This window comes from Oratosquilla oratoria, chromosome 34 (genome assembly GCF_046742065.1).
Source record: "Oratosquilla oratoria isolate Oo_2021 chromosome 34, ASM4674206v1, whole genome shotgun sequence".
Classification (NCBI taxonomy): Eukaryota; Metazoa; Arthropoda; class Malacostraca; order Stomatopoda; family Squillidae; genus Oratosquilla; species Oratosquilla oratoria.
In genome coordinates, this window is record NC_134810.1 from 38045290 (window position 1) to 38069289 (window position 24000).

Sequence of the window (24000 nt, forward strand, 5' to 3'; positions counted from 1 at the left end):
GGCAAACGTCAAGCTGACGCGCTGGAAGAAGCAAGCGGCCGAGGGCGTCAAGGTCAAGCTCGAACGCCTGAGCCTCCGCGCGAAGGAGTACGAAGATGCTATCGGGACCAAACTTGATACCCTCACGAGGTCGCCGTCCTCCAAGAAGGCGTCGTTGGCGGGAAAGGCAGTTCGCAAGGTAAAGGAAGAGTGAGAGTGGCAAGCTCGTGTAGATATAGTACTAGGAGGAGGAGGAGGAGGAAGAGGAGGAGGAGGAGGAAGAAGAGGAAGAGGAAGGACAAGAGGAAAGGGTCGATTTAGAGTCGCACAACACTTGGGCCAATTGTGAGCAGAATTAATCATAAGTGTTACTGTTAAGGACAGTGTGCGCTCTTGCAGAGGTCCTACGTTCACCCTTGACCTCTGTTTTTTGAGGACGCACCCGAAGTCCTCTTGGGCAGTCCCAAGGGTGACGCCTCTGAGGGGAGTTGTAAAAGAAGATAAATACTTCCATGACTTATTTTAAGTAACAACTCGGGACTTTTTTAATAGTGACCTCTGCGGCCTTGTATGCGAATGATTGTTTTTTGAGTTTCTTTTAAGCAGTGTTCGACTTTTTTTTTTCGTTGTACCCACATTTTGTAACGGGATCTGATTTTTTTTCCTACCGAGAAGGCTGTTTTTCTAATGTCGTATCTTTAAACGGTAACGGGTTTTTTGGGGCAATCAAGTGTCCAGATCTTTTAGCAAGACGTCCAGATTTTTGAGCCGGGTAGCCGTCTGTCCTGGAAAGAGTTCTCCAGACCCTTTGAAGTCTCAGCAAGTTTCCCCTTCCCGTGAAAATGGAGACCCATCATCAAGTAGTCTTCCAGGTCGGCAGCACTTCGGATCTCTTAGGAACTGGACACGGACAGCGAAGAGTCTTGGGCCGGGGAATTACGAGAAAACAAAGGGTATTATCTACTTGTTGAAGCCAAGATTCTGCGTTCGGTAGCCATCGTGGACAGAACCATTTGGTCCGCACGGAGGTTCCGTAGGACCTTCTTCGAAATTTGAACCACTTTTGAAAACTGTCGCCCAAGAAGAAGAGAAAGAAGAAGAGGAGGAAGAGGAAGAGGAGTTGAAACGAGCGCTTTCCTGGTGTTTGGCGCCGGAACGCAGGTGTACTGTGTGGGTGGCCAGGACCAAGATCTTGGCCAGGACGCACAGTCAACGGAGTGCTGGTTTAAACATTTTGCGCCAGGGCACAAATGCGAAAGGATGATTTTGCATAAGAAGTGAGTTTTAAAAGAAAATACGCTGACGTTAATTTTTCTATGTATTCATATCTTTGGGGGGATAAATTTGGTTCTTTTACGCCTCTGAGGAGATGGTTTCGGTGTTGATGGAGAAGCCCGTCGCTGGAACCTGCGTGATCTACGTTGGCGCCATCAAGTTGACGGTTGGTGGTCAAGTGGACTCTTTTGGCGACATTGGCGCCAATGCCGGCTGGTGTAAGCCTCTTTCAGGGTAGGAAGCAGCTGGATATGTTTGACAGCTGCTCTTGTAACTCGGCTTTGGTGTGACACTGCTTGATCTGATCTGTTGTTCTCTGTAATGTTTTTATCTCATGTGTTCTTGTTGACAGCGTTGCACGTCGCTGTAACTGGGTCGATCTAGCTGATACCCTGGTCTCTCTCTTTGTCAATCATCGTCTTTCATCCCGTTTTTATCTATCTCTATCCTAATCCTGCCCCCTTCTCCTGTCACCTCCTCCGTCATTCCGTCCCTCCTCCATCATCTCCTCCGTCCTCTCCTCCATCCTCTCCTCCGTCCTCTCCTCCATCTTCTCCTCCGTCCTCTGCTATAGTTTCCTCCTCCTCCATCCTCACCCTTCACCTCATTCTTCCCTATCCTCCTCCCTTCCCCATTCCTTCCCCGTTCCTTCCCCATAACTATGGTTTACCCTAAACCTTCCCCCGTCATTATCCTTTTCCTCTCTCCTTCCCTATCCTCACTCTGTTCCTTCCTCATCCTCATCCTTCCCCCCACTCCCCTTCCCCATCCTTTTCATCCCCCCTTCCCCCACACCCTTTGCATAGATTCCCCCACACCCCCTCCCCACATCCTTCCATCCTTCCCCTTGTTTACCTCTTCTTCCCCTTTCCTTTATCTTCCTTTTCTCCTTTGTTCCTTTTATCAAGATCATCATTGCGCCTCCCCCCCCGTACGCAATCCCCCCAGAATGTACCTCCCCCAGAATGTACATTCCCCAGAATGTACCTCCCCCAGAATGTACATCCCCCAGAATGTACATCCCCCAGAATGTACCTCCCCAGAATGTACATCCATCAGAATGTACCTCCCCCAGAATGTACCTCCCCCAGAATGTACATCCCCAGAATGTACCTCCCCCAGAATGTACCTCCCCCAGAATGTACATTCCCTTTCAGAGTGCACATCCCCCCTCCTCCAGAGTGCACATCTCCCCACCCCTCCCCTAGAATGTACCTCCCCTAGAATGTACCTCCCCCAGAATGTACCTCCCCTTTCCGAGTACACCTAACCCCACCAAACCCCTCCCCCAGAACGCACCTTCTCCCAAAATGTACCTTTACTCTGTTAGCCAACGCTCCACCAGTCATTCGCGAAGCATTTCCTGAAGACTGCGATAATCCAAACAATTCTATATACGTCTAGCCTGTGCATGTATGTTTGTGGAAGTGTATTTATATTCGTGCGCGCGCGCGCGCGCGTGTGTATATGTATGTATGCGTGTGTGTGTGTTCGTGTGTGTGCGTGTGTGTGTTTGTGTGTGTTTGTGTGTTTATATTCTATGTATGCTTATTGCACGTACGTTTATATATACGTACTCTATATTTTCATGCATTTGTTTCTTAAAATGTATACGTTTGTATATGTTCATATATATGTGCATGTGTGTATGTATTTACATATACCGGTATATGCATGTATCTTAGAGCGGAACAACGTAGTAACACATTTGTTCAAATATCTTGAAAACACACCGATGGAGAAGACAAATCTGAATTAGTTTCGGGTCCGTAGGTCACGGCCAATTACTGTGGACCTCTTCAGCAGATACGTACAATGGGATGAGAAGAAAATATTCATGTCAGATGAATAAGTGTTAAGGGAACTTTGGGAGATGTGCACCCACTGTAAGGGTGTATTTGCACATATGTTCGTACATGGATTTGTGTATGTATATATATTTATACATATGTGTCGATGGAATGGTGCACACACACACATATGCATATATAAAATCTATCTTGCTCACCAGAGCTGTGGTGCCGGTTTAGAATACAATGATACTTTTCAGCCCTGGATTGGGACCGAACTCAGACTGCTAAATTAACGGTCGTGTGTGTGTGTGTGTGTGTGTGTGTGTGTGTGTGTGTGTGTGTGTGTGTGTGTGTGTGTGTGTGTGTGTGTGTGTGTGCGTGCGTGCGCGCGCGTTTGCCCATTACCATCCTTTATGCTTACAAGATATGCAGGTCGTATACAAGTAAAAGAACGTAAAAACACACCTTCGTTATTCCTTAGTTACCGCTCGTGAGGGCACCTGGCCCTTGCTCAGGGGGCGCGTGACCCTCCACGCTTCACTGAGGACACCTAAACCTGACCCAGTGCTATACCAGAGCTGTGCCAATTCATCTCTCCTCGTTGACTATTTGATGTACTTTCATACAAGACACTTCCCTCGTAATTACATTGATTTAAAACAAAACAGATAAACCTGCAACGATGGAAGATACATTTACGTTAATGTGATACATCATGGAGGTGATTCAGGTGTTCCTAACAGTACCTTGTAGCCACCCCCACCCCTTCCCCAGACCCCAACTCTTCGTCGTCCACGTGTGCCAAGTTCAGAAATAGTGCCTCGCTGTTATTTATTCCATTCCCTGTCCCGCCTTTGCTGTAGCTTGTCATACCCCCGCCGTAGACGCCGCCACCATCTCTACACCCCGCCTCAGCCTTCGCATTCCTTCATTCTTCAGCCCAGTTTCTGTCCTGGCCACAGCCCAGCCCTTACCAGCCCCTCCCAGAAGACCCTTGTACTTCTCCATAGTCCCACGTTCTCCTAAAGGCCCACTTATCATAGTTTCCAGGGGTCCGACTTCGCAAGTTGTCCCTACGCCAGAGTGTTCTCACCCTCTTGTGCTTTCCTCACCCATTCCCCACAGATTACACCTTCACCAAAAAGGTCTAAGCTCAGATTGAGACGCAGGCGATACAGGCGACGCAGCACAGGGCAAAGGCAGACTTCTTGTTGCTAAACTGAAGTAGAGTTAGAACTTCTCTCTAACTTGAAATCCTGAGGTAACACATTTAGAGATATTTCAAACGAGAGAGAAGCCCAAACTCTACTTCAGTTCATCAACAGGAAGTCTGCCTTTGCACTGTGCTGCGTCGCCTGTGTCGCCTGCGCCTCGGTCTGCGCTCGGGTTGAGGGTTGACCCAACCACTTTATCCTCTTTGGCGCCGAGGGAGTAGAGGAGAGGGGAGACACGGAAAAGAACAAAAACTCTTGAGGGCAGCTTAAGTAAAAGTGCCACCCGGTCCGGAAGGGGTGAAGAGCTCCTTCAGAGCCTGAGGGAGGAGGAGCTCCACCTCTCCGAAGGCATCCCCACCCAGATCCACCACATTACTTTGCTCCTATAGACTTACCTGTACTACAATGATTAACATTATGGGTTTGTTACGGCCAAGTGTGTGTGTGTGTGTGTGTATATATATATGTGTATATAGATATATGTATATATATATAATATATATAAATATATAATATATATAAATATATATAATATATATAAATATATATATATATATAAATATATATAATATATATAAATATAAAATATAAATATATATAATATATATAAATATAAATATAAATATATATAATATATATAAATATATATATATAAATATATATATATATATATATATATATATATATATATATATATATATATATATATATATACATATATATATATATATATACATATATATATATATATATAATGACCTGTAGATCCCACAGTCGGAGAAAACAATGTTGTTCGAAGCTGCGTACATTACGATCACTATAATGTTCTTCACGCTGAAGAGGATCGCAGACAGTGATCATAATATATGTATCTTCGAACAACATTCCTTACTTTCTCCGACAGTGTGATCTGCAGCTCATTTAACTGGTTTGCATATATATATATATATATATATATATATATATATATATATATATATATATATATATATATATATTTATTTATTTATTTATATCATTGGTGCTGCTAGCGTCGAGATCTTCACCAAAACGTCAGTGGCGCAAAGGTGCAAAATTAAAAGTAGCTTGGCGACAACCCTCCCCCCTCACCTCCCCCACCCCCTCCCCCATGCGCCCACCCCCCTCTTATGTCCGTCTGACGTGGAAGGAAAGGGAGAGAATATGCAAGTGAGAAACATATGTTTGCATTCGCGTTTCTTCTCTTACTATATATCTACCGACCCTTCCCCCACCGCCGTCCCCCATCCCAGTTCTTCTCCATTCCCCCCACCCCAGCCCCATGTCCGTGTGTGCCCCTCCTCCCTCCCTGTTCTTCCTCCCCCCCCCCCATCCTCGACCCTCTTCTTCCTTCCCCTCCCCTACACACTCCTCTTCCCCATGCATTCCCTCTCCCACTCCACCCCACCCTCACTCACCCCCTCAATCAACCTTCCTCATTCAACTCCTCCCTCCAAATTCTCTTCCCCATAATTCCTCTTTCTCTCTTCCCCTCTCCCTCGCACTGATCCTCCTACTCTCCCCCCATTCTCCCACTCTCCCCCCATTCTCCCACTCTCCCCCCATTCTCCCACTCTCCCCCCATTCTCCCACTCTCCCCCCATTCTCCCACTCTCCCCCATTCTCCCACTCTCCCCCCATTCTCCCACTCTCCCCCCATTTTCTCCATTCTTCCTCCCATTCTTTTGCATTCTCCTTTCCACTCTTCCTCCAACTCTTCATCACCAATCTCTCCACACTTCCCTTCTTCACCCTTCCTCTCCTTTCTTCCACATCTTTATACCTTTCTCTCTCTTTATATCTTTCTTTCCATCATCTTCACTCTCGTACCGTTCGTCTCTTCCCCCCTACCCCATTCATCGCCCCCACCACCATTTTTTTTTACCACTACCACCACCACTACCACCACCACTACCTCTACCACCACTACCACTACCACCACCACTACCACCACTACCACCACTACCACCACTACCACCACTACCACCACTACCACCACCACCTCATTGGCCATATATCCAACCCAATCAGATACCCTACATGAGCGGCCCCAAGACATGATACTCTCTCTCTCTTGTAGACACGTTGTTCTTCTTCTTCTTCTGGCAACCTTACCTGGCACTATTTCGTGTCCCTCCACGGGTCCCCTCTCATGGTCCACTCTCTTCCTCTTCCTACTCCTCCTCTTCCTCCTCATCTCTCTCCTCCTCATCCTCTTCATCCCTCTCCTCCTCTCTCTCCGCCTCTCTTTCCTCTTCCTCCTCCTCTTCCCTCTCCTCCTCTTCCCTCTCCTCCTCTCTCTCCTCCCCTCTCTCCTCCTCCCTCACCTCTTCCGTCTCCTTTTCCCTCTTTTCTTCACTCTCCTCTTCTCTCTCATCTTCCATCTCTTTCCTCTCCTCCTCCCTCTCCTCTTCCCTCTCATCTTCCCTCTCATCTTCCCTCTCCTCTTCCCTCTCCTCCTCCCTCTCCTCTTCCCTCTCATCTTCCCTCTCCTCTTCCCTCTCCTCTTCCCTCTCTTCCTCCCTCTCCTCTTCCCTCTCCTCCTCCCTCTCCTCCCCCCTCTCCTCCTCCATCTCCTCCTCTATTTCCTCTTCCCTCTCCTCTTCCCTCACCTCTTCCCTCTCCTCTTCCCTCTCCTCCATCCACATACCTCATAATCTTCCCCGCACCCCCTCTGTCTTTTCCTCCGCCTCCCTCCTCTCCTCTGTCACTGTCCTCCTCTGTCTCTTTTCCCATCTTCAGAGCATAGCTTCCGCCCCGCCTCTAAAATATATATATATATATATAATATACACATATATATATATATATATATATATATATATATATATATATATATATATATATATATATATAAATATGTATATATGAGGGAGAGAGAAATTCGCCAGTAACAACTACATCAGTCCGATAATTTTCTGTGAAGGTGATCTTACGGGAGGCCGATAGCAGTGGGTTCGAATCCTGCATGTGACTGTTAGAAAATTATCTGATATATATATATATATATATATATATATATATATATATATATGTAATACACGTGTGTGTATGTATATATGTATGTACAGTATATGTATATATATATTTCACTCCAACCTACTCCACATCAACTCTTCAGTCAACTTCTTGCCCAATCTAGCCTTGACATCTCTCTGATCACGTGATCCTTTTAATGTCCGTCACAGCAGTAGTGGTTGGAATGAAAATGAGGCGAGTTCAGGCGAATGGATGTTGTAGAGGGTCGGGGAGAGGGAGTGACAACACCACACATTTGGCTAACTTTAAAAAACGACAGAATTTTCGGGCAAGGTACAAAGTTGAAAGAAAGGGTGGATGGATGGAGGGGGGAGAAAGGAAACGGAAAAGGTAGAGAGTGGGAAATGGAGTGGGTGAGTGGGAGAAAAAGTCCAACACATTTACACCAATTCGTACACAACATGCGCACACCTGCGTACACACGCATACACGCGTATACACACGCATACACACACAAACTATCCTCACTTAACTATATTTTCTTTGTAATGGCATTCCTTCTTCACTTCTACAGACCTCCCATCCATCTCCGACAACACCCTTGCCAACGACCTTCTACCCCCATCCCAGTCCCAATCCATCCAAGCATTTATTATTCTTGTCTTCATTTCCTGCGTTGACTGTCTGCCCTTACCTGTGTCTGCATCAAATGTGTCTGTGCAGCTGTGAGCTCGCGTGCCCGCATCTCCATTGTGCTGACTCTGTCGATGTTGCCTTGGATGTTGTGTTGCACTCTTTTGCCACCCTGGCACGTCTGCCAAATCATCAAGGTTGGCTCCTTGATACTGAACACAAATTGTTCAATTTCTTTTCGATTGTGAAATTCATAAACTTGCACATTTGTGTATCCTCAGAGTCTTTGTGTAATTCTAAGTAATAGCCTAAGTATTCTAAACAATCTGCGTCATTTTCCTTGCTCGCAGCGATAAACTAGACTAGACACATGCTAATTTATGTAAAAATGAACTGCTGCCAAGAGATATTTATGTAGTTACCCCTGTACGCATTCGTACTCTGTCGTATGACAAGCACTAAGCTTCCGTTTTCTTTGTTACCTACAGTCTTCATCTCGGGCATGTACGTCAGCGGCCACGCCCACATCGCCAACCAATGAGGACCCTCGACTGTGTGAGGAAACAGAGGCTCAACATCATGATGAACAGTAAGTGTGCATTTTCTCTGTATAAGCTACGGGATTTGATTCTAATGACACTGTCATTAGGGACTTGACCCCAATATTTTATTACTTTGTTGTTGTGGGGGGTACTACAGTATCAATGGTTGTGGAAACGGAAATTTTAATTGTACGAGTCACGCTATGTTTCCCTTTGTTTACAGTTTTCCGCGCAGCTGCGATGACATAGTAAATAATTTTTCGTTACTGCGCAAATGAATGAAAACCTCTGGCGTTGTCCTCAACGACGAACAAAAATATCTAAAAATCCTAGTTATGGCTGAAACGAGAATTAACTCGATTTATTACAGTATTCTGGGCGTTGGGACTTGGATATCGCAAAATCTGGCTACCCAGGCTGCCGTTACGCCAACGGACGCCCTGGGTCGCCCATTTGAAGCGCATTGTTCAAAGCCAGCAGGGCGTTGCGGACAACGCACTGTCATTCTAAAGTTCCATCACCCTCGTCGACTTCATGCTACTAACCATTTTATATATTTCTGTGCATATATATATATATGTATATATATATATATATATATGTATATATATATATATATATATATATATATATATATTATTCATAGTCTTCCAGTAGAATTGTTTTTGTTGTTTAGAAATAATATCTATGGGCACAAATGCACAAATCATCCCTTGTCGAGTTGATGCTACTACCCATTATATATATATATATATATATATATATATATATATAATATATATATATATATATATATATATATATTTTTTTTTTTTTTTTTTTTTTTTTTCGAATTGCTCGTCTACCAGTTAGAATCGCTTTAGTTGTTTAAAAAATAACTGGACACAAACCACCCCTTGTCGAGTTGATGCTACTAACCACTTTATATATTTCTATGTTTTTTTTCTTCAAATTACTCGTCTTCCAGTTAGAATTGTTTTTGTTTAAAAGATATCATCTATGGGTACAAATGACGCCTATAAAGGTCATCCTTCTAACCATTTTATATATTTGCATTTTTTTTTTTCAAACTGCTCGTCTTCCAGTAGAACTGCTTTTGTTGTTTAAACAGAATATTGATCGGTTTATTTCCACAAACGTTTTAGAATGGACATTTGTATACTTCCTTCATTGCTATCAGAGCAGGTTTTCATAGAAATGTTGGGTAGAATGGTGTACCTATAAAGGGGCTCATCACACTGGGCTTCCATGGGATTCACCAGCGCCGACAGTCGAGGGTTCGTTTGAGTAAAAACGACTTCGGTTACAATATTCTATTTTTCTTTTAAATCTCCAAATATCAAATCATCTCTCCGTCATATATAGCAAAGCTGAACGATGAACTAAGAGATACGAATTTTAGACATATTGTTGAAATGTTCATAGAGAAGTCTAGATTTCTGTTAGCGAAGTCATATTCTAGTTATTCAAATAGAGGTTGAAGGTAGGATGCTGAAGGAAAAATAGCCCAGTGTGATAACCCCGTTACTCTCTTCCACTCCCCTCCATTCTTCTCTAATCCTCCTCTCTCCCTCTCCTTTGTCATGTACTCTCTCTTATCCTCTTTCTTCCTCCTCTAAGTCCCCTTTCTGATAACTAGTTCCTCTCTATCTAGAACATTGTAACCTGTACAGCTTCCCTTTTCTTTTTCCAACTCTTCTTTTTCAATCTCCTCTTCTTTTTCATTCCCCTCTTCTTTTTCATTCCTCTCTTCTTTTTCATTCCCCTCTTCTTTTTCATTCCTCTCTTCTTTTTCATTCCCCTCTTCTTTTTCATTCCTCTCTTCTTTTTCATTCCCCTCTTCTTTTTCATTCCCCTCTTCTTTTTCATTCCTCTCTTCTTTTTCATTCCCCTCTTCTTTTTCATTCCTGTCTTCTTTTTCATTCCTCTCTTCTTTTTCATTCCTCTCTTCTTTTTCATTCCCCTCTTCTTTTTCATTCCTCTCTTCTTTTTCATTCCCCTCTTCTTTTTCATTCCTCTCTTCTTTTTCATTCCCCTCTTCTTTTTCATTCATCTCTTCTTTTCCATTCCCCACCTCCACCTCTCCTCCCAGTCCTTCCCGCCGCCCTATCTATAGCCGATGATAAACGGGACTTGGGTACCCGCATGTGCACCTGTCTGGGGGCAGTCACCCAAAAACACTGCCCCTCATACAACCACTCCCGTATGTGTTCGCCAGCGTGTATGCTCCAACGTAAACCCACAGCATTTACTGTTGTAATAAGTCGTCCGCTTAGTAACTCGACTACCCAGTCAGTCGCTAAAAGCATAGAAGAATAAATGAATAAATGAATTACGTAAGTGTAGGTAAAACAAAGTATAAGTTGATTATGCCCAACGTGATTTTTTTCCTACTAAAATTTTTTATAGCAGAGGTGTCTGGCAGGAATGTTAATTTGAGTGAACGCCCTTGTTGAAAGGACTGTTAAAATGTTCTTATGAAAAGTAAAAATTCCGAAGTTGTGCGAAATAGGAAATGCTCGACGGTTGACAAAATGATTTGTAAAATTTGCCCCTTTCTGAGTGCAAAGTCCTGGACATAGATTACAAAGGATTACAAAGACGGAGAATGCCGACAGGAGACCTTTTGGTCCATATCTACAGATAACACATGAACGACAGCGAGATGGATTTGCGAAAAAAAAAAATGCCCGAGATTATAAAAGATTACTGATGTTAAACCGACACTCGTTCCCCTGACTGGGCTTAAGATCTCACTCTCAACTTTGATCATATTTTTTACACCTTTTCACACATGGAAAGCTAACAATGGGTGACAGATCGCCTTCTCCTGCCACTTTTAGAGGTTTGTGGGTAAAAAACATAATTTTTATTATAGAATGAAAATGTTGAAAACCTCAACAACAAAAATATATTTGTAAATGAATAAAGAAACAAGTAAATGAATTGAATTCAAAGAAATATTGAGGCCCACCGGAAGAAGCCAGGGGCGTGTCTCGTCGCCTCTTCCTGTGAGACCCGCGCGCGCGCGCGCCCACACACACACACACACACACACACACACACACACACACACACACACACACACACACACACACACACACACACACACACACACACACACACACACGACTCGGTGGCGCGGTTGGTAGAGGGCTGGACTACCAGCATAGTGGTGCTCGTAGTACTTGGTTCGAATCCTGCCCAGGGTCGAAATTATTTCGGTATCGCTGCGTTTCGAGTCGTTACTGACTCTCGCGGGCGGGGAGTTGGGTGTGTGCGTGTGTGTAAGGTCATAGCATTACCCATAGATCGGTCATACGAGCTCTGAGCTCTCTTCTGGGAGGGAAATAGCTGTCGATCACGAGTCCAACACGCGATCCAAAGATCAAGTTAAATACACACACACACACACACACACACACACACACACACACACACACACACACACACACACACACACACACACACACACACACACACCATCATATGTGGACAACAATAACGACTAGCACATTATATACTTAAATTAGACCAGTTCTAAAATCTAAAAAAAAAATTGTTGTCAGTGTTCCTCTGTACCGCAGTTAACTTATAAACCGATTATAACAAACGCGCGCGCGCGCACACACACACACACACACACACACACACACACACACACACACACACACACACACACACACACACACACACACACACACACACACATACACACACTTTTAGACACAGTATTATGCGTACGCACATACAACCTCACGCACATTCGTACAACCACACGCACACACATACAGTGCACATTCTCTATATCAACCACTGTATCGTCCATGTTCTGTTGCCTAATGATGAGCGTGTCGGGTCGAAAAACGTCTAGGAGAAATAACAGATAATTAGTTCGAAATGTATTTTGAACATTTTCATAACAATCTTACGACTTCTCAAAGGAGATATTCGAGAACTAAAGAAAAGCGTCGGTATAATCTTAACAATGCAATTGTGACTGTAGACTTTCACAAGTTGTATGTGTATGTATATATATATATATATATATCTATATATATATATATATATATATATATATATATATATATATATATATATAACTGAAGTACGTGAAAAGACCAGAACTTCCTATGGACGTGGTCCTTCAGTGTTGCTAAATATAAACATGTTTATTCCGGATATCCGCCTTCGTCATTGAAGCTAGAGGAAGGAAACTCCTGCACTGTTTTCTTTTTCCTTTTCCTGCATCTCAGAATCATCAACTAGGCATAAAACGTTTCCCCCAAAACTGGAAGAGAAAAAGAAAAGCGAGAAGAAAAAGAAATGTAAATCGAGAAAACGAGAAAGGACGGTTGGAGGCCGTATGAACCGACATGACGTCACCGTAGGTGTGGTGTGACGTCATGCCACCTTGAAACGAGCAACGGATGTCTGGTGCTTGTGTCAACTGACGGAAAGAGACTGGAAGACAAGGTTTAGCCTCGAACCGTCGAGGATAGAGGCCGTTTCGAGGCCAAGGAGTTTTGTTTACAAACAGTAAAGCAAAATTGTCCGAAGACGTAATGTACCTGGGTACCACGGTGATTAAGGAAACAGCAGTCTTTAAAAGAAAAATTACTACCCAATACGGAAACTGTGAAGTCAACTGTTTGGACTATGATTTATCTTATGAACTTGCTTATATATCTCTTTTCTTATACATGTATCTATTGATTTATGCATCTATTATTAATTTGTTTATATATATTTATTTATTTATTTATCTTCAACTTGGAAATTGTAAATACTTCCCCACTTTCCACATTTCCAGTAAAATCGAGATTTTGAATTGTGTAAACGAAAGAACAAAAGTCTTTCCAAGCAATTTTGTTTACATGGCCAGCTTAGGTCCAAGAAAATCGGAGATAGTATCTAAACGGTGGACTCGGTAATCATGTAGTGAGCGCTGAAACTATTGGTTGTTTAAAGAGAAGGGTAGATAACTTTATAGATGAGGATGATAGGTGGTAATGGATATGGAAGTGCCTAATGTAGGCCTTAGGGTCTTTTGCAGTCTCCCTCGTCCTTATATTCTTGTGTTCAAACACCTTTGACTGCGTCATGGCAGAAGGATTTTTGTAAAGAAAAATGTAATTTTAACCATAATTTTCAAAAATGTTCAATTATTATTTTTACTGTTTATGCTCATGATTTGACCTTCACCTCTTCTTTAAAAAAAATATTGTAACCTGAAATAGAAGGACTTTTTTATTCTTTTTTCATAAATATTTTTCATAAAAAAATCTGAAAACTTACACAATCACTACATAATCACGGGTGGGAACGGTCGAGCGAAGGATAAGTCATCGTCTTCAAAGCAACTTGTTCGCTTTATCCAGAGGATTACAGTGCATATTACCGTCGGGGCGCTGTATCGTATGACCACGGCAGAGTTATATACACACACACACACACACACACACACACACACACACACACACACACACACACACACACACACACACACACACACACACACACACACACACACACACACACCTGTTTTATTTCCACGTTAACACCCATTATGTATGTGAACTTACGTTTCTTGTGTGTGTGTGTGTGTGTGTGTGTGTGTGTGTGTGTGTGTGTGTGTGTGTGTGTGTGTGTGTGTGTGTGTGTGTGTGTTTGTGTGTGTATGCGCGCGCTCGCGACCGCAGACAAAGACGCGGTCGAAGAGAGAAGCGGGCACCCCACACCTGTGCCGCCGGCGACACGAAGCATCTCGCCCCGGAGCCGGAGGGAGAGACTGGCAGTGGCGCCAGGGACCTTCGCTCCGGGAAGGAACTGCGACACACTAAACCACTGCCCGGGACGGCCGCTTCCTTCTCCTTCGCCAAACCCACCCACCCCCCCTCCTCCTCCACTACCTCCTCCTCTTCCATCTCCTGGTCCTCTTCTTCATGCTCCTCCTCCTCATGATCCTCCTCATGATCCTCCTCCTGCTCCTCTTCTTCATGTTCCTCCTCCTCATGCTCCTCCTCCCCCTGCTTCTCCTCATGTTCCTCCTCCTCCTCCTCCTCCTCCTCCTCCTCCTCCTCCTCCTCCTCCTCCTCCTCCTCATGCTGCTGCTCCTCATGCTCCTCATGCTCCTCCTCCTCCTCCTCCTCCTTGCAATAAAAGATCGGACAACCCGACATTTGATTGCGATTGGATAGGATAGTGGTAGCAGTAGTGTTAGTTCATCTTCTGCCCTGTTTTCTTAACTGTAGCTTAGTTTAGTAAACACAAACAGCCTTGTTAGGGCCAGTAGACCTGCTGTTGTTTGTTCTTTGTGTTCCTCCTCCTCCTTCTCCTGATGCTGTTCCTCCTCCTGCTCCTCCTCCTCCTGCTCCTCCTCCTCCTGCTCCTCCTCCTCCTGCTCCTCCTCCTCATGCTCCTCCTCCTCATGCTCCTCCTCCTCATGCTCCTCCTCCTCCTCATGCTCCTCCTCCTCCTGCTCCTCCTCCTCCTGCTCCTCCTCCTCCTGCTCCTCCTCCTCCTGCTCCTCCTTCTCTTCCTGCTCCTCTCTCTCCAACGCCTTTCCTTCCTCCAACGCCTTCCCTTCCTCTTCCTTGATGGACCGAGACCTCATTCTGAAAGATGACCCTTCGGGCGAATTGAACTGCCTGATATGACAACTGTCGTCCGTGATGGTCGTCATCGTGTTTACGGAATCGATTCAACCTGCTGTGGCTCTCTTCAGCTCTTTATCCATCATCCTTGCCATGGCCTCGTCCTGCTTTCCTCCATGTTCATAATTATGTCCTCCTCTTTTCCTCTCTCTTCCTTCGTCTCTTCCTCTTCCCCATCCTCCTCCGTTACACACGTTCTTGTACTCGTACCCACCACCACTTCGTCGTCCTTCTTATCATCCTCCTTTTTCCTCATCCTTCTTTTTCCTCCTCCCACTCAAAACCCCGTCAGTACGAGGCCACGTCCTCAAATGGATAAAATAATTTGGCACTATTCAGAAGAAAATAATGTTTTTTGGCATTTGCTCGTTTTCGTCTTTTTTTATTTGTTCATTTATGATTATTATTTTTTTTTTTTTTTTTTTTACTCGTGTTACTCCCCTCATCTCATCATTTCCCTCTCCTTTTGCCCTCCTCCCCCTCCACCACCCGTTTCTCGTTCACTTCTCGTCTACTGAAGGCTACTAGATCGCGACCTCCCTCCTTGAACGGGACGGGGAAGGAGGCCGGAGATGGCGAGTGTGTGAAGTGTACAAGAGCCTACTGTTGATGCGGGCTGAGGGTCTGTGGGCGGACGATTAAAGGTTGTGGTTGTTTGGTCAGGAATCTCGTTATTGTTTATGGCGTAGCAGGAAGTGGGTAGCGAAGTGGAAGGGGGTGGGCACTTAGATTCTTGATTAGGTGCGATAACTGTGTGTGTGTGTGTGTGTGTGTGTGTGTGTGTGTGTGTGTGTGTGTGTGTGTGTGTGTGTGTGTGTGAGTGAGTGTGCACATATATACTCCTCTCCCTACCCCATCTCTCCTTCCTCCCCTCTCTCTCTCTCTCTCTCTCTCTCTCTCTCTCTCTCTCTCTCTCTCTCTCTCTCTCTCTCTCTCTCTCTCTCTCTCTCTCTCTCTCTCTCTCTCTCTCTCTCTCTCTCTCTCTCTCTCTCCCCGTCCCCCCGCCCTCTTTCCCTTCTCCCCTCTCTCTCTCCCTACCCCCTTCCCTCTCTCTCGCCCTACCCCCTTCCCTCACTCTCCGTACCCCTCCTCCCTACTTTCCCTCCCCACTCTCTCCCCCACTCACTTCCCTTTATATTAAAATTTTTGCTGGTTGACGGAACTGTGTGTGCCGAGGAAGTCAAGAGGAAGACATGATGGAGCAATTAAGAAGTGCACTGTGAACGGAGAGGGCAAGGGAGAGCTTCGTTTGTGGTCGGCTTGTAGGCAATGGGTGACTAGCAATCGGGCCGGCGCGCGCCTGACACCGCAAAACTGGCATTCAAAACACAGGATATGACGTCATGGGAGGCACCAGCAAGTAACCCGCGGGCACGTTTCTCCACCGCGCAGGCACAGATCGCCAGTGTATGACGTCATCGCGATGGAGCCTTGAAGGCACAGTGGCCAAGCTAGGCCACGTCACCTAGGCGCAGCCAACGGGAGAATATGATGCAAGATCGTCATGCCATGATGGCAGACCTGATGTCGTATCGTCCAGAAGAGCTTTCTTCAAACATAGGTGTATATATGTATATGTATGTATGTAATGAATGTATGTGATTCATCATGGTCTTGGATCAAGTGCTGGACTCGTGATTGACAGCTATTACCCTCCCGGATGAGAGCTCAGAGCTCGTATGTGATCAATTTATGGGTAATGATGTGACCTTACACACACACACACACACACACACACACACACACACACACACACACACACACACACACACACACACACACACACACACACACACAACTCCCCGCCCACAAGAGTTGAAGTAACGGCTCTCAGCTCAGCTACTCTGAAAATATTTCACCCCTAGGCGGGATTCGAACACAGACCGCTAGAATGGCGATTACGAACACTACCACTGCGCCGTCGAGCCGTGTATGTATGGAGATAGATACAGATAGATACATAAACTGAAAGTAATCATACAAGTCGTAAATGTTTATATATCAAAAAACCCGACGTGGCAACCCACTCGGGAATAACTTTGTCCCGTATTAGGTCGCCACCCTGACCAGACACAGTGCATGAGTTAACGTCAATCGAGACTTTTTTTCCTTTTTCTTTTTTCCTGTGCTGCATTTCGCCATCTTTTACTAATTCAGCCCTCAGAGCCTCAGTGACCAACATCTAAACTGAGATGCTCTCTCTCTCTCTCTCTCTCTCTCTCTATATATATATATATATATATATATATATATATATATATATATATATATATATATATATATCTATATATCTATATCCCCCTCTCTTTCATATCTATTTCTATATGTATCTCTATATATCTCTATATCTCTATATATATATCTAAATCTCTACCCCTCTCTCTCTCTCTCTCACACACACACACACACACACACACACACACACACACACACACACACACACACACACACACACACACACACACACACACACACACACTCTCTCTCTCTCTCTCTCTTTCTCTCTCTCTCTCTCTCTCTCTCTCTCTCTCTCTCCCCTCTCTCACCCCTCTCTCTCTCAGCCCCTGCTGAGTTGCGAGCCGCTTCTGTTATCATCTTTCCTTCCCAGGGCAGATATGCAAACTGTGGAATTTCCACTCCAAATTGGACGCGTTCTTTCGCATTTATTCATTGCTTGATGGTTCCTTTTCGTGTATTGATGATGGACGTCTGTATCCTCCGGAGGAAAATATTTCAAGTAGAGGATGAATTAAAGCATGGATACTGTTTCCCAAAACATGTAGAGAGAGACAGAGAGAGAGACAGAGAGACAGATAGACATGTAGAGAGAAACATAGAGAGAGAGATAGATAGAGAGAAAGAGAGGGAGACAGAGAGAGAGAGAGACAGGCAGAGACGCAGACAGAGTATCAGACTTGGTGACAGACATAGAGACAGACACAGACAGACGCTGGTAGCTGATTCACGAAATCATGATGGCGCCTGTGTTACCCCGTGCATACTTCGGGTGGAGAAGATTCTCCAATTACTGGGTTGTGCCTCCGAGGGCCGAGACCCGAGGGTGGGTGGGTGAGTGGGTGGGTGCACGTACGGACGTCCTGCGCCACTGACGATCTGGCGCCGAGAGGGACCACGAAACTCCGCCTCCGGGACGTTGAGGTCCTCCTCACTAACGAGGTCTTTCGGTCCAACGGCGACGGGAAGGAAGATGATGGTGTAACAGGAGGAGGAGGAGGAGGGAGAGGGAGGGAGAGGAAGAGCAGGAGGGAGATGAGGAGGAGGAGAGAGGAGGAAAATGGAGAAGGAAGATGAACAGCAGGAGGGAGATGAGGACGAAGAGGTGGGGGGAAGGAAGATGAAGAAGGAAGAGGAAGAGCAGGAGGGAGGAAGAGGAGGAGTAGGAGGGGGAGAAAGAGGAGGGAGATGAGAAGGAGGGAGAAGGCCGCGCGTACCGCTAAGACAGGGCGGGAGTCTCTCTCTTTCTCTCTCTCTCTCTCTCTTGATCTATCTATCTATCTGTCTGTCTGTCGTAGCGGATGCATGACGGCGCCTTCACCGTGTCATTGGAACCTCGGAGGGCTGTCGTTAACCGCGCATGAGGCACACGCGTGTGCGGGCGAGGAAATTGGTACCTTAGGAACAAGATGAGTTTCCTTTTACGTTTGGTGGAAATTGTATCTTACCGCGAGAATCGAAACGCCTCGTGCGTCTCTGTAGAGTCTCTCACGTTCGTTTACACACACGCGCGCACACACACACACACACACACACACACACACACACACACACACACACACACACACACACACACACACACACACACACACACACACACACACACACACACACACAAACACTGCTGAAGAACATAATGTGGATTTCCATTATATGGGTTATTAGATGAAAGAAAAGAAAATGGAGATTCATCCGACCTAGATTGGAATATGAAGCAGTGGTATGGTCCCCACACAGAGTAAGAACGAGAAAATAAAGTCCTGCGACCAAATCAAAATTGTTTTCGGGTTTGCATATAAGCCGTAGAAAGATCAGAAACTCTAGACAAGCGTTTCTCAACAATTTCCGACCTTCGCATCCCTTGTAGTCGTGTCTAAGAAGTCCAGCATCTTCTAACTAGTGTCTTATTACTAGAAGGATAAATAAAAGTGTATAGATATATCGTTTCCTAACAGAACCCCCTAGAATTGATTTCAGCACGCCCAGGTTGTTAAAACGCGCGAGTGTAGACGTGACATCTTTAAATGGTCGAAGGGAAAAAGGAGACTTGATTGAGGTGTTCAGGTCACGCAAAGGATTGGAGAAAAAAAGGGAATTTTCAGAGAAGATTCTTTGATTCGGGATGAGTGGGGATCATGAAGTCATGGGAACAAGTTGAAAAAAGACCACATGTCTGAAGGATGTGAAAAAGAAATACAATTTTCTTTATTGGTGCGTAAAACCCTGGAATAGTCTGAGTTTCTTTTCTGTTTACTGGAATTAAGGAAATACTCCCCATACCCTCTCTCTCTCTCTCTCCCTCTCCCTCTCCCTCTCCCTCTCCCTCTCTCCCTCTCCTCTCCCTCTCTCTCCCTCTCCTCTCTCTCTCTCTCTCTCTCTCTCTCTCTCTCTCTCTCTCTCCCTCTCCCTCTCCCTCTCCCTCTCCCTCTCTCTCCCTCTCCTCTCCCTCTCCTCTCCCTCTCCTCTCCCTCTCCTCTCCCACCGCCTCTGTTGTCCTCCTTTCCTCCCACCTCCCTCACTCCCATCCTCTTTCCTAACTCATGCATGACCTCTTGTACTTGAACTCCTATGTTCTTCCTATGCCCAGATACTCCACCAGGTCACCCACACAACCCACCAACATACTTGAACATACCATCCCACCCCCACACCTCCTCATGTAACCCACACTCTCACCCTTTCCTCTCAGTTCACCCACTGCGTGGGTGGCCCTCTTATAACGTGGCCCTCTTATAACGTGGCCCTCTTATGACCTGGAGAACCTTGATGGACTCTTCTCGCGGGATCTTGGTGTCTTGCAGAGGCTGTCCGGGTGGGTGCGGCGGAGGTCCTCTAGAGGGGCGGACCTTCATGTCACAGGAGGGCGTCGCCTAAGGCCAATCAAGGTCAAAAGGTCATGGATGATGATGTAATAACGTTGGTACAGGGGACGGGGTCAGAAGGGCAGTAACGGAACAAGAGTGCCAGTATTTTTTTCTTTTTCTTCCTAATATTTTATCGGTATGTTTCACCTTATCATCGTTGTTTATTGTTTTAAGTTGCTGTTATTAGTCTTTGGGGAGGGCTGATGCAGAGGCGTTCTGTTCCAAACCGCATCCTGCGGGTGCCACCGCAGTCGCCGCAGGTACTCGCCCTGCGGTTGATAACTTGTATTGTTCCGTTTGGGTGTCGCAGGGCGGTGGCGCACCTGGAATGCGGATGACAAGATCTGGATTGGAGTGCGGCTGGAAGGAAAGGACGGGGAGAACGGTGAGGAGGGGAGAGGGAGAGGAAAATGGTGAATTAAGGAGTGTAAAAGAAAGGTGGGAGGAAAGAAGGGGAGGGAGAGGAGGAGGGAGGGAGGAAATGGTAAATTAAGGAATTGAGTGGAGGTGGAAGGAAGGAAGCTGAGGAAGAAAGGAGGAGAGGGACAGGGGAAATGGCGAATTAAGGTATGGAAAAGAAAGAAAAGTGGAAAGAAGGAAGGTGAGGGCGAAAGGAAGAGGGAGGAGAAGAAAAAAGGAGTGTGTGAAAAGGAACGAGGAAGAGGGAAATTGCGGTAGGTAGAACAGGAAAGAAGGAAGGGAAGAGAGAGGGAGGAAGTGGAGGAGAACGAGAAGGAGGAGGAGAAATAACGTTACACATACGAGAGGACAAAAGGGAGGAGGAGGAGGAGAAGGAGTAGGAGAAGGAGGAGGAGGAGGAGGATGAAAAGGAGGAGAAGGAGGAGAAGGAGCTGTAGGAGAAGGAAGAGGAGGAGGAGGTAGAAAATGAAGGAAGGAAGGTCAGGAGAGGCGAGAAAAGAAAAGAAAAGGAGCAAGAAGGAGATCGGGAGAGGAGGGAAGAGGCTGTGTTGTTGTTTGTTGGACTTGCGAATGGGATCGGTGGCGGGGGGGGGGGACCTCGAGAGAAGAGCCACCGGGATCAATCTCTGGTGTACTGTGAATGACCAACGTACGCGCGCACACACACACTCAATGGCACAGTGGTTAGAGTTCCCGGCCGCCACTACGGCGGTCCGGGTTCGAATCCCGCCCAGGGCTGAAATAATTTCAGCATCGCTGCGCTGCGAGTCGTTACTCCAACTCTCGTGGGCAGGGAGTTTGGGGCGTGTGTGCGTGTAAAGTCACAGCAGTACCCATAGATCGGTTATATATGAGCTCCGAGCTCTTTTCCCGAGAGTGTAATAGCTGTTGATCACGAGTCCAACACGTGATCCAAGACCATGGTGAATCACACACACACACACACACACACACACACACACACACACACACACACACACACTTACATACATATTGGGTGAGTCGCGGGAAAGCTGTAAATTTCGTCGTCGTAGAAGATGAGTTAATCCAGCCACACCTGTAAGATCTGTGTGAAAATTATTTCCTCCATTGAATTGTGTGTGTGTGTGTGTGTGTGTGTGTGTGTGTGTGTGTGTGTGTGTGTGTGTGTGTGTGTGTGTGTGTGTGTGTGTGTGTGTGAGTGTGTGTGTGTGTGAGAGAGAGAGAGAGAGAGAGAGAGAGAGAGAGAGTTCACCATGGTCTTGGATCACGTGTTGGACTCGTGATCGACAGCTATTACTCTCCCGGAAGAGAGCTCAGAGCTCGTATATGACCGATCTGTGGTTACTGATACGACCTTACACGCACACACACACTCACAATTCCCCGCCCGCGAGAGTTGGAGTAACAACCCGCAGCTCAGGTATACTGAAATTATTTCGGCCCTGGGCGGGATTCGAACCCGGACCGTCGTAGTGGCAGCCGGGGACTCTACCACTGCGCCTAGTGTGTGTGTGTGTGTATGCGCGCGTGTGCTTGTGTATATATATATATATAATATATAGATATATATATATATATATATATATATATATATATATATATATATATATATATACACTGACAGGCTTGGGTTTTGACCCAACGTCACGTTCGTCACGTCCGTCATAGACGATGTGATCACTGGCCCGTCACATCCGTTTGTGACTTTCCTGTGCCCCCGGAGCAACGCACACACGCACGCACACGAGTGCACACACACGGCTCGGCGGTGCGATGGTACCGTTCTCGAGCGGTAATTCAGCGATCTGAGTTCGAGTCCCGCCCAGAGATGAAAGGTTTCGGCATCGCTGCATTGAAAGTTGTACAGGGTACAAGTATGATTTCACATGATAGAGGTGTTCAAGTGGATCAAAGGTTTTAACAAGGGTAACGCAAAAAGGTCATCATATTAAGACAACAGGGCAAGACTCGCAGTAATGGGTTTAAATTTGACAAATTTAGATTTAAGAAGGAAATAGGGAAGAGCCTGTTCACCCATAGAGTGGTCAATGAATGGAATAGAGTTGGTAACCTTACAGTGAGCGCTGACTCCATAGATTGTTTTAAGAAAAGGTTAGACAACTTTATGGATGAGGATGACAGGTAGTAATGGACATGGAGCTGCCTAGTGTAGGCCTCATGGTCTCTTGCTATCTCCTTCATTCTTAAGTTATGTCCGAAAGTCCAATCGAACGCCCACGCGCACTTGCACAAATAAGGAATCGTATATACCAACCACTTGTACCTCTGCGTATCAGCGCGCATACTTGCAAGCATGAATCTACACGTGATCACGTACGACCACGTGTGTGGGCAGCCCCACGTGCGTACGTGCGTGCTACCGTGTGCGCATGCGCCGAGTCGATGGTCACCCGTCTTCCGAGGAGCACTGATCGTTCTGGTAAGCGGTCCGCACTTCCGAAGGAAAACGTTTTGAATACCTCCGAGGAACATGATGGAACAAGGGCGATGGTCGCTTTCCTCTCCGGAACAACGGAACACCGCCCGTGTGTGCGCGCGTGTGTGTGTGTGTGTGTGTGTGTGTGTGTGTGTGTGTGTGTGTGTGTGTGTGTGTGTGTGTGTGTGTGTGTGTGTGTGTGTGTGTGTGTGTGTGTGTGTGCGTGCGTGCGTGCGTGTTTGTGTTTGTGTGTGTTTGTGTGTTTGTGTGTGTATATGTTTGTGTGTGTGGTTGTTTGTGTCTGTGTATGTATGTGTGTGTGTGTGTGTTTGTGTATGTGTTTGTGTGTTTATGTGTATGTTTGTGTGTGTGTTTGTGTATGTGTGTTTGTGTGTTTGTGTATGTTTGTGTGTGTATGTCTGTCTGGGTGTATGTGTGTTTATATGTCACGCAGCAACCGTTCTTGAATGCGGCACTAATTAACCCGTCTTCTTAATCGTCTATGTGGCTTTCCCCAAGAGGCCCTCCGGCCTACATCATCAAACCAGTACACGGCAGAGAATTCCGTGGGGAGGTAGAAACAGTAGACGAGACTCGGGTCCGGGCACGCGAAACACCGGACCAAGCCCCCCTCCCTCCCGAGGTCGTTCCGGGGATGACGGGATTCTGGTCATCTGATTGGTCGGTGAAGCTGGTCAGCTGATTGGCTGGTGAACGAGGATGCCAGGATGGAGAAAGGCGCCGCAGCTGTGAATCAGCCGATTATCCCGGCGAGTTCTGTCCTTGCCAGTGGGTAAACGTGATTCATCATCCCCTGTGCGATTCACCAACATGGTCTTGGATGACGTGCTGAACTCGTGATCGATACCTATTACTCTCTCGGATGAGAGTTTCATGTTTTGTATGCTCACGCACAAGCGCGCGCGCACACACACACACACACGTTGACGGTTTGCAGTATTGTAATGGTTTT

General features: G+C 45.9%; 1 protein-coding gene across 3 annotated transcripts in view; it reads left to right on the plus strand.

Moving 5' to 3' along the window:
- Positions 1-24000, plus strand: part of Shrm (shroom) — a 1346254-nt gene that overhangs the window by 1172066 nt on the left and 150188 nt on the right. For all 3 annotated transcript variants that reach the window (XM_076173405.1, XM_076173404.1, XM_076173406.1), the window contains one exon: positions 8380-8480. In XM_076173405.1, the coding sequence (XP_076029520.1) occupies positions 8380-8480 (101 nt within the window). The remainder of the gene's footprint in view (positions 1-8379; positions 8481-24000) is intronic.